Raw genomic sequence first — 12,181 nt, 5'->3', positions numbered from 1 at the left:
GTTGGTGGCACAAGGCATGCACAGAATTCAGTACTTAATGCACACGCAGCAGCAGCCAGGTTCTTCATCAGCTTTAACAACTCCTTTCCTTTTAAATTTTGCACAAATTGAGTTCTTGTAAATAAAAATGGGAAGAATTTTGGTGTCACTTGGAACATGGGAAGTTTGTTTGTTCTACCTACTTGGAGACAAGCTCAGCTGACAACAGGAGCCCTGCAGATGGAAGGCTTTCATTCATCATCTGTTCATGCCTGACACCAACAATGCCTGCTGACTAAGAAGCACTTGAGTTCCTACACAAAGTCGCTTCCTCTGTAGTGGAAAGGTCACACAACAGAGAATATGCAAGCAGCTGATGCATGAGACAAGTGTCACAAGCAAAGTAACTCAATACTGAGGGTACAAAATCACTGCGCCACACTCAAGATTTTGGACAAATACTCGGAATGTTTTCTGTGTTTGAAACCTGACCAAAGGCCAGGTCTGCCTAGGCAACAGATGCTCTAATACAAGCTTGATTCCTGGCTTATTTCTGAAATACTCAGAATATTCTGCATGTGGGCCTCGGAAAGCAGACTCAGTCTGTCAGTAGTAGGCAGTATCCTGAGCACATCGTCTGTTGCAGAGCCAGAACTTCAGGGTGCACACACCTCTTCCCCCTCAAGCATTACACTCAGTGACAGTGAAAGGGCTCATTTCCAAGGCAAAGCACTCATCCTAAACCCCTCAGACTGCCCAAAGAAGAGAACAAGAGCTATCTGCCTAGTTCCAGACTTTGGTTGCAACCAGAAAGCGCTGGGACTTAACGCCTGAAACTGTGACTGGGTTCAGCAAGCAGTTATTCAAGAAATTAAGTCATTTAAAATTTGGTAGTGTCAGAACTGCACACAATACAACCTCTCTCCTTGGAGGAGAAGGACACAGCAAGCAACACCATCTCAGAATCCAGACACTCTGCTCCCAGCAGAGCTGAACTGCTGAAACTTTCCCATTTGAATAAAATCCTCCTCTGCAATTACAAGCTGTTGTGCCACTGTGACGAGTGGAAGCAGAGACCCAACGTGTCAAGCAGCTTCTCTGCATGACTGGATGCCATGAATTTAACATTTCCCCTGGAAGTGCTGTTCGCATGTACACTTGTGCAACATTTAAACTGAACACATATTCTAACGCTGTCAAAATAGCTCATTATCAGGGTCTTGTCAAATTCCAGAGCTGCATCACACAAATAATACCCTCTCTCCACAAAAGCACGCTCTGTGATTCAGATTATCATTTTCTAAAACAATTATGTTTCTGTCAGTCTGGCATACAGTCATAACCAGCATCAGACTCTCTCTGCAGAGCAAGCATTCACAGAGAGACTGTTCCTCACACTAAGCTACATTTCAACCTGGAGAACAGCTCGTATTCGCAGAAGGAAACCACTGTGGAAGGTAATCTATATTTTGTAACATTTTTCTTTTAGCAAGTAAGCAAGACAACACAGTGGCTGTTTTATGCCTCACAAATCTTCAGTTTCTGAGGCATTATTCCCATGTATTTGAATGGCAACTTAGAATTATTGCCATCTTCACTCACCCACTTTGTCAGACCCCTCTCACCCACACAGCTCCCACTAGTTCATAAGTTGCCTCAACACCCAGGACAGTTTCTTCCAGGACATTTTCAACAACACAGATGTTTTGGAAGGACAAAAATTCAATAATGCCATCTATTTAGAAGAAGAACATTTTGTTTCTTGGACGTAATAAAGGTAATATGTTATTTAAAATATAGTACTGACAAATAAAATCAAGCAGCCTGAAAGGTAATAGTTGGTATGACAAACAGTTGCAGAAAGGTCTTCTGACATCAGTTCCACTTTAGAGAAAGGAGTTTATCTCTAGAAAATCACACTAGCTTGTAAGGAAGGGATTTACCTTTCTCTCTCCAATTGATTAGGACTAATAATTGACATAACTGTAGCAGGTTTGTATAAGAAGTAAGATTACCTCAGCATTGGCAGGTTCTGAAAATAATCGACAAATTCCTCTTTAAATCTGCTTCAGAAATCATTTCCATATGTGTAACTGCCCCTGAAGCTATCAATCAAGCCAGCAAAATACAAACCTCCTTGAAAACAAACAATGTTCTAGAGGACTACAATGCACTGCGCATGAATTATGGAAAAGACTATTCATATTGCAGCCCTGAAACTTTCCAACCTCTCAGCTAAGTTACAGACTGAGTGCTGAACAGGAGTGGGAAAATCATCCCAAGGCACAGCAACTTGCAATGTTTCATGCTTCTATATGGAAAAAAGACAGCCAGACCACTAAACCCACCCTTTCCGAAGGAAAAGCAAGATAAACAGTGACTGAAGGAAATTGAGATCCTGAACACAGCCAATAAAAGGATAAAAAAAAAAAAGTAGCTATATGAGTAGTGAACGTCATGAAGATTAATTAGCACAGACAGTATAAAATCTTCTAAATTATCTTTTTCCTCTTCCCAGGAGACCCAAGACCGCATAAATACAGTGTTGTTTATAAAGCATTCAGTTCCATGTGTCTGGGGCAACAGCTCATTTTTTGGTATAACCCTCGTTATTCCTTCTCCCCCCCTCTCCCCCCCAGTTTTCTCTCTTCCATATTTGTATTTGGCATAAAGGGAAGTGATTCTATTCAGAGAGGCATAGTGAATAAGAACAGAACCTGAAAAAAACAGAATTTGGAACAACGTTGTGAAAGGGAAAGCAACTAAAATGCTGAGTGCTTACAGTGCATCCTGCACAAAAGCTTACAGCAGATCGCCAGCACCAAGAGTTTGGTTTTTCATACTCTCAAGAAAAGAAACTTTAAGAGCAAATTTAAGTGCCACAGACTCCCATAGGATCAAGAAAAAAGCTACTGCCTTGCAAAGGTTGACTAGAAAAGCTGATTCTTTGAACATCCAAGCCTTCTACAGGATGAGGGAAAGATAAAACTGTTAATCACAGAGATCAGACACTTAACCTGCCCTTTATAAAACGTAACAGATCAAACATTCACACTTAAATAACTGCAGAAAGGTTTCCTTGGTCTTTCTACAAACTAACACCATTTTACTCTGAACCATCAAATAGAAAGGTACCGTGCACACTGAAGTATAAGTACTTAAATCTGCTGCGTGCCTCAAACGATGTTCAGATTAAAAACTCATTAGTTAAACCTCTTCACAGGCCACAACCCACGTCAGCTGAACCTACCGTGTGGTAGTGTTATGTTTGCACCATCAATGATTGCTTGTGCCAGTTCATGATCATTGCTCTCAAAAGCGTGTGCAGCAGCCTTGAGGGCATCCCAAATCTCCTTGCGGCCTTCGAAAGCTGGTGCTGTGTCCCAAAACTCGTCTCTCTTACTGCGCAGCTGCCCGTCCGTCATGGGGTAATCACTTTTCCATTTTGGTTTCTCTTTTTTCAAGGGCTGATTACGACCAAGAGCAACTGTGGGGTAAAAAGAGAAAGAGAAGCTTAGAAAAAAAGTAACAGCACGAAGTTACTCCAGTATTCCCTGGTTATTCTACGAAGACAAAGCTTACTTTTGGGCAGCCCTAATCCTTTTTTTCCCCGCCAATCTTCTCCAGGACATCACCTTCCTCCTGCTGGGCTCCAATTTCTCAGTTCTCCAAAGAAGCCAAGGGACCACCCTGCATTTTGCTCAGCTAATGCAATGCTCTGTTAAATGCGGACTTCAGAGGCTAAGGATTTTTGTTTTGCACCTTCTCCTTTTAAATTGTTTTAATTCAGAACAAGTGGGGAAAGGCAAATAAGATGCACGAACACTAGAATAGTTGAAGATGAATCCCTGAAGAATATCCAGGATTCTGTCAAGCTTTCATGCGTAGTTACCTCATTCACAATAAACATGAGAGTGTTTGTTTTATTTTAACTACAGCTATGTTTATGCAAAAGCCAGTTAAGATAATCACTTAGGTCTAATGTTGGTGGATTAAAACTACCTGCTCGCTTTAAATTACACACTGCTGGGAGCACACTAAAAGTCTTCTTCTGCCTGTTTCTGCAAGCAAGGTGTTATTTCAAACCCTGTCCAAGCATGATGCCCAGAGGTGCCTGGGAGCAGGGTGAATGCCTCTTTCCTATACACAGAATAGGCCCTGTCATTACTATCTGCCCCAAACATATCCTGGTGACAGAAAGAACCCATCATATGGGCTCTTTGTTGTGGTTTACATGAGAAAGCTAGAAGACATCCATTCCAAGTATAAAACATTTCATGAGCACTTAATACATTGTGATGGCAATCAGATACATATTACTAGCTTCCATTATGCTACAGAAATGAAAATGAAATCTGTGCTTTCTAAAAATTGTTTCACGTGCTTTATTCGGCAGAGACTAAAAATTAAGTCAAGCTGTACAACACTGAGATGGACCAGGGAAGCTTTTATTGCCATCTGAGGTACAGAGACAAAGAAGGGACTGAACTTCAGCGCACACAGGGTAGAACTTCTCCCTGCAAGAGTCAGAGCCCACTGGCAGCAGGAACCTTGCTGAAATGGGACTTTGTGACAGCAGCACGGGAAGAGAATAATGACAAACCACAAAAGCAGCTCTGTCCACCGCAAAACCTCGAGTACACAGCTTACATGTCTCCAGAGGAAGCAAGACGTCCTGCAGCAGTCAGACTGCAGTTAAGGGTGTTTGCAGCTGAAAATAAGCAGCAACATCAACACAGAGGGATCACAAACACTAGATGATGGCTCCTGTATGCTCCCGAGGGACAGGTAAACGCTACTAGGATACCAGTAAGGATCCCATCATGACAGCCCTTCTCTGTGAAGCATTTGGGCAGTTCCTGGAGAGCAGAGGGACTGCAGCTGCTACCATGCCATGGAGCAGACCTCCTGTCACCCCACATCTGCGGAGCTGAGGCCTGAACACCTCACATGGGAATGTGGTTTCCCAGCTGCTGGAAGGCTGAGATCAGGCTCCTGGTTAGTCTTCAAGGACCAGAGAGCAGCAGGACAAACACAGGCCTACCTTCAGCATCCTGCATCCCCCAGCTGTCGTTGCACATAAACAGGCACACTGTCTTTCTCCAGATCCTCTGATTTTTCTGTCAGAGAGTTGGAGTCAGATACCAAACAGCCTTGTATCTCTTTCTAGTCTTATTTTAGAGCTCAGATTCCACGAGAAGGATAATGTTATGTCTAAATATTCTTCACAACTCTCGATCCAGACATACAATGCACCCCAGGTAACCAGCGATAAGAGGTGATGGCCGTAAGTTCCACCAGGGGAGGTTCAGGTTGGACCATTTACTCTCTGAAAGAGTGGTGATCCACTGGCATAGCCTGTCCAGAGAGGGGGTGCAATCACTGTCCCTGGGGGTGTTTAAAGGAAAGGGAAGACGTGGCACTGAGGGACATGACTTAGAGCAGTCACAGGCATGGGCTGCCAGTTGGACCTGAAATCTAAGCGGTATTTCCAACCTTAATGATTCTTTGATGCCCTCATTTAGCTGCAGCACATATTTTCGCATTCTATTACAGTTCTTTAGCACGGGTGTGTGTGAGGGATGGGGAAGAGACATGAGTGAGAACACCAAACTTCAATATGTCAGAAATACTAGCCTCAGGTGAGCTGTAACACTTCGCCTAAATAACCTACTCCGATACTCCTTCTCCCTCCTTATTTTTTTCTGCCACTCATGTGTTCAGCTCTGCTTTCAGGACAGCAGTGGCAGCAAGTACTGCGTCTCAGGGCCAACCACCAGTGTCTGGTCATGCAGAAGGCAACTTGACTTCACACAGTCTTTAAGGGGATTAAAACATGCTCATCGTTAGAGCCTGCCCCCTCATACAATCTGATTTTCTAGCACTACAGACGCATCTACTTCAAATCATAGCTCAGAATGATATTCATATTTAAGAAGCACTGATACAAGTCATTAAAAATAGAGCATTTAATGAAACCTCTGAGGGCCAGGTGACACTTCCAACTATGTGAAGCCTTGAGTCTTCTTCAAATTCAAAAATAAAACTATGCATGAGAATTTATCTGCATGGAAACTTAAGTCAGATCACACTCAAAAGTACCAACTGACAACTGCTTGGCACTCCAGACGTTATTCTGTGTCCCATGCAGAAACTAACAATAATAAACTTCTGAAACAGAATCCTTTCAAGTGACCACAAGCATTTATTGCCTGTTGTTTCCATGGGATTGCTTCCACAAGATTGCTTCCATTTGCTTTTCAAAAAAGTGCTGACCATTTAGTAGACTTCAAAACAGCAAACCTAAGTGTTTACAAAACACCAAGTTTCCTGGCAAAGTGCCCACGTTAATGGTCCAAGCCTTGGTTGGGCACATGTGGGCTGGGAGCTGATGATGGCTCAGCAAAGAACAACGGTGAAGGGATGCAGTCCAGACAAGATGCACTGCATGCATTAAAACTGTAAAAACATACGTGGTAAAACACTTGAGCAAGGAATTGTTTCCATATTAAGGCTTAACAGTCAGAGCACGGAAATTTCAGACAGACAGAATAAACAGGACAACGCACCAAATTTGGGTCAGTGGGCATCTTCCATTTTACTTCAGCTAACATCTGTTAGCATGTATGTTCAATGGACGCTAATTCATCCCACTGGGCCCTCTCCTCCTACCCAACATCAATTATGGAAGCAGGCTAAGGCACTCCTGCAGTCCCAGAGCTGCATAAGGCTATTTCTCTCCTCTTCCCATCTTTCCCCGCCCAAGACAGCACCTGAATACATGGGTCATCACCAGACAAGAGCAGCAGCACAGAGACCAAAAGAGGCAGAGACCAAAAGAGGCAGAGACCAAAAGAGGCAGAGACCTCAGCAGCCTCAAGTAACTTTTCCCTAGAAATACAACCCTGCCTACAGACAGCAGCGATGAACAACCCAGCAATAACTTTTCTTTCCAAGCAGGAAAGGATGGTGAAAACTATCCATGCCAGCATTAAGCCTTTAAACACAACTTGGCTTCATGAGCTAGTATTCAAAAAGGTCTTTAATGTGTTTACTATTTATTGGAAACGCTTCAGGAATCCCCTAAAAGCTTTAGGCCCTGCTGAATAAATATTCATCTCTTCAGCTGTGTGAATAGGTGGAGCAGAAACGACATAAAAAGCAGTAAGACGTGTAAAAAATGTGATGTGTGAAACAGCTAAAATCTCTCATTTTCCACTTCAACTTTCAGTCACTAGAGAGAAACATCACTACATGAACTTGTATCGTTAAAGTTTTAGACAACATCAAAGCTGTAATAAAGCTGATAAAGATGAGTTAGAATCCGCACTGAAATGAATGTTAGCAGTTTGTCAGGTATTTACAATGCCAGTTTTATAATCCTCACTTCAAAAGTTAACTACAGCTCAGAAAAAAACGCCGACTTCATTTAAACCACGTATATCAGAGGCACAACAGCTTACAAGGTCTCAAATAGACAGTCACATCCACATTAAATTTTCATCTTACATCACTTCAACATAACTAAGAAATTATTAATATCCTCGAAAATGTGAAACTGTTTTCTAAATGCCAAAAAGGCACACTCTTTCTAAAGCAATATTGAAAGTCTCGATAGATGGCAATGGTTGATCTTTTGGCAAGTGATTTATTTAGATGGAAATATAAAGACCATTAACAGTCTGCTTTTCAAAAAGACAAAGGTCAGCACATTAATGACACCTCAAAAAAACATATTCGGAGTTCTCTTGCACTGGCAGCGCAAAGAGACTTGAATTTCCTAGGGCTCAGCATGCAAAGGAGGAAGAAAAATGCCTGTCTGCTGAGATCCTGCAGTGTACAGGGGGGGTCAGGGCAGGACAAGGGATGGCCGCAACATGCTGCTCCTATACACGCAGAATCCAAGCGCTGCTCAAGTCTCTACCCAGCCAAGGATCCCTTACTGGGCTGTTTCATCCCTGAGAGTGGCCTAAGACTATTTAGAGAGGCAAGTAAGCTGCTTGTGCAGCAGTATGCGATGCTTTCTCTTCACAGGTAGAGGACAGCCCTGAATCTTGGCGGCAGCTCCTACTGCAAGTCCTGTTAACCAAAGTCCCGAAAAAACGCAAAATCTTGTTTTGCAGCAGAACAGATCTACAGCCCTGTGCTCTCACACTATTTCGTAACATGAATTCTGAAGGTTTGTTTCCTCTCCCCACAGCCTCCTGGCACAGCAATGGAATCAGTAGGTTATCTATGCTTTGAGCGAGCTTATGCAGATAAAACCAGATATTTAAATCAGTTCCTTCACAGAACATCAAAGCTTCTACATAGAACTCTTTTCAGACTATGACTGAATGCCAATATCCAGTTAAAGCACTCATAATTTCTCATTTATAAACCCATGAACTGTAGCCCTCGATAATCAAATGGGATAATATTTCTGCCCCAGAGGGCTTACTGTCAAATCAAATAACACAAATGCAACAGTCAGATGAGACATCAGACAAAGTACTCTCTCCACAGAAGGACAGGTAGATCTCTGCTTCAGTGCTGAATTCTGTCTTCCTTCTTGCCATGCTATTAACCACCCAGGTAACCCCCTAAGACCACAGGACCCGGTCTGTCGCAACAGCCTGAGTTACCTCCTGCAACTGAGCATAACCACCTCAGGAAAGGGCTCTTTGCTTTCAGTCATCCTCATGCCAGCTTCTTTCCTCTCATTCCACTTTCTAAGAAATCTTTCATCTATTTCTTAAAATGAGGTTAGGAATAATATTTGGCTTACGCTAAATCCATGCAAGTGCTCCACTGTGAATTTCTTCCTTTTCTTTTGAAACTGTTGCTTGCAGCATCAGAATTCTGCTGCTCTTGCAAGAAAACACATCCAAATTTGGCCAAAGCATGCATCAGAAATGTCTCTATGGACACACAGCCCACATGGTGTGGAGAGCCTGGCAGCACGATTCTTAGAAGGAGACCTGTGGTCTGGTCAGACTCTGCTTTGGGGTTGAAGCCCAAAGCTGCTAATCTCCACACGTTTATCAGAAGCTGAAAGAACAAAGCCCTTTGCAGCTTTCACTTCTGCAGATGTACAGCAAGAGCAAGATGGGCATGGAGGATTCCTCAGCCTGGAGAACACAAGTTGAGAACAGATATGGGCAAGCATTAGCAGAGAACATAAAAATTTTGAAATGACAACAGCACTGGGAGAATGTGGCTTTTTTTTTTTTTAAATATGTAAGAGATGGAGACAACTGCTTAAGTGTTAAGAGATGAAAGATTTTGAATGAAGTGTGGGGAAAAGAGCAGGAACATTTAACAGAAGTGCTGAAAGCAGGGCAGAAAATTAACAAAATGGAAAGTATTTGAATAGAAAAGAAAAAGACAGATTTTCCAAAGCTGTTCTCAGTGAAAAGGCGAGGTCTGATGACTACCAGGCTTCGGGGCGGGGGGGGGGGGGGGGGACAGAAGCAGTAATCATTGAGGAGACAGCACGGACCAAGCTCTGTGTAAGGCAGCAAGGATCACGGCATGCAGCTCCTGCGCAGTTCACTTAAACCATAGGTATGCACAGCTTCAACAGTGGAAGTGATATCCTCCCGGGGATGAGCAACTTGGGAAGCAAAGGGTAATTATTTAAAGACAGCCACGAGAAGTTAACTAACTATCAGACAATTTGAACTAATCAAACATAATGTTTGAAAAATTGCTTTGCAGTTCAGGATCGGTTGCTAACAAAATACTTTTCTAAGACAAATGAAATGCAAAGTAATAAATTGCTACCGATAAAGTTTCTTTTAGTAATAGTCCCAAGGGCTTCCCTCCCCAAAATCAGTGAGTAGCACTCTATCATTAAATGACTCTCATTTTAAATCTATTTTGCTCCAATTTCTTCATAAGGCATCTTGTAATTTGGTGTCACTATCTAGTACCTGTCTTTGTGCCCGTCTCTGGTGTAATCCTTCCAGACTGAATGACAATCACATCTGGAGGAAAAGTTACTACAAAGGATAGGTGCAGAAGAACAGAGAAACTGGGGAGAGGGTAGGGAGAAATGCACTGCATCTAAGATGAAGACAATCTGAATTACATTAAGTCACATAGGCTTATACAATCTAAACTGCATTAAGCAATGTAGGCTTATACATCAATGGGAAAATAGCAGAATCTGATGTTTACTGCTTTCCACATTATTTTTTTCTTTTGGAGACTACATTTTTGCAAGGCAAGAACAGTATCTTGGAAAGGAAGTGTCCCTGGGCAGTAATAAAAAGTTTTCTGCCTTACAAATGTAAAGTGTCACCAAATAACCAAGTTTTTGTAACAAGTAAAAGAAGGAACATTGAGATTTCACAAGAAAACTGAAAGAAACGTCTATTAGGACAGTCATGAGAGTACTTAGAGCAGGGTAATGCTTCTGGGGATGCTGAGGACTGGGAAAGTCACAAACTTTCCAGATTCTGTATATGTATGTATACCTACACACCTGGTAATGCTTGAAACGAAGCGTTTGTGAAACTAAGTTTTTCACAAAGGGAGATGGTGAAGCAGGGAGGAATGAACACCAGAAGAAAAACTGTATCACCTGATAGGAATTCAAGTTCTGTATTTGAACAGATGTGTCATAAAACAGAATGTTACAGAAGAAAGAAGGAAAGAAACAGGTGGCAGAAGGGAAGGAGCAATTGAGGCCAGGGAAGTGATCGCTCAAAGCCGAGTCTGTGCTCCTCCATGACTGCAGTGTGCTGGTGCTAAGCAGTGTATGCAGCCCACTGGGGATGAAGGTGCCATCCCTGCGCCATCCCAGTGTCTACTGCCTACTGGTGCCAGACCGTGGGTGTCACAGAGCATCACTCGAAGCAGGAACAGGGAACACACCCTCCCCGTTTCTCAAAGTCTCTCTTCAACTTTTACCCAAGATCTTCCTCTAAAACCAATTCATTGTACAGAAACAACTTCATGGTGCAAAATGTAAGTTATGCTGGTAACGACAGGCAGCTTTGGACAAGTCATACAGAAGGCACTCCGCAGACACATGGCACTAGATCCTTGCAGAGGCTTCACAACACGAGATAAAACACATGAAAGGATGAAGGCGTACAAATGTGCTAGACAAAGAAGAGAGCTGACTCTAATTACCAGCTATTACGCTATATTTTCCAGTGCTCACATCATTTTCAACAGGAACTGCAGAAGAAATCAAGAGTGCATGGATTTCCAGCAGCTCATCTCATCACCTCTCACATTCCAAGGAAACTAACTATTGCAACAAGAAGTCAAGGCTTCAAAGCTGTGAGATGTACACACTGACAGTATACCAGACCCAAGCATCCCAGCCCATCCCAAAACACACACAGGCTCTGTCCAGCCACCCAGCAGCCCTGGCACCCGCTCTGCACTGTGATAACAGAGGTGCTGTTCACAGAACTCAGGAACCTACCTGTGTTTTGTCTGTGAGGTGCAGCTCCCAGCGGAGAGCCAGCTGGCGAGAGGTGAGAGTCAGCCTCTGGTCTGTTCATTCACATTTTATGAGGATGGTTTTTGTGCTTCCAAGGCTGTGAGAATAGGACACCGAACCCTGACATTTACAAACGCTCTGAGTAAGTGCTGCAGGGTAGAGCAATAATGCAAGAAAAGCCACTGCGAGGTTCTCCATTGTTATCTGCCTCAACTTCTCAAACAATTTTTCAAAGGGAACTTTTTCACACTGGTCTGTCACTGAAATTCAGCACTATTTCCTAGTGTTAGTTCTATGGCATTATTATCTGCTTGCAAAAGCTTCAAAGGACATCATGGTTACTCTTGAGCCCTGCCTGTCCACCGGCTCCTTGCTGGAAGCACAAGCAAAAAATTTTCATCTCAAAAGTTCTAATACTGTATATCTTTAGAAAGAGGAAATGTCCGTGGGAGCAATTGCCGCCTCCAATCCTTAGCACCTTTGCCAAGGGGTGATGGCACATGGAGCCAGATGCTGTCAGGCAGGGCGATGGCCAGATGGCCCTGCCATGACTGCACCCCAGAGGCATCTCAGAGACACAGATCCTGCTCTGCAGCAGGCAAGCACAGTGCAGAGACACTGACTGCACAGCTTCAGCCTTTCTGTGGTAGATGAGCTTCAAGGGACTGTCCTTATCAATGCAATTATCTTTCAGTGCTCTTTAAACTAGCATCTAAACTATTTCTATGTCTGGCAGATAGGAACATTTTGTTTTCAGCTTGA

At 43.1% G+C, this 12,181-nt stretch overlaps 1 protein-coding gene across 1 annotated transcript in view; it reads right to left on the bottom strand.

Moving 5' to 3' along the window:
• The window catches only part of UBTD2 (ubiquitin domain containing 2), a 28,597-nt gene extending 17,092 nt beyond the window's left edge, over positions 1-11,505 (bottom strand). The window contains exons 1-2 of the mRNA XM_042826479.1: positions 11,402-11,505; positions 3,230-3,466 (exon numbers count right to left, since the gene is read on the bottom strand). Coding sequence (XP_042682413.1) covers positions 3,230-3,466; positions 11,402-11,480 — 316 coding nt within the window. The 5' untranslated portion in view covers positions 11,481-11,505. The remainder of the gene's footprint in view (positions 1-3,229; positions 3,467-11,401) is intronic.
• Positions 11,506-12,181: the final 676 nt, after the last annotated feature.

This window comes from Centrocercus urophasianus, unplaced genomic scaffold (genome assembly GCF_019232065.1).
Source record: "Centrocercus urophasianus isolate 14NV4802_14NV808 unplaced genomic scaffold, USGS_Curo_1.0 seq_26, whole genome shotgun sequence".
NCBI lineage: Eukaryota > Metazoa > Chordata > Aves > Galliformes > Phasianidae > Centrocercus > Centrocercus urophasianus.
This window is presented reverse-complemented; position numbering and strand designations above follow the sequence as displayed.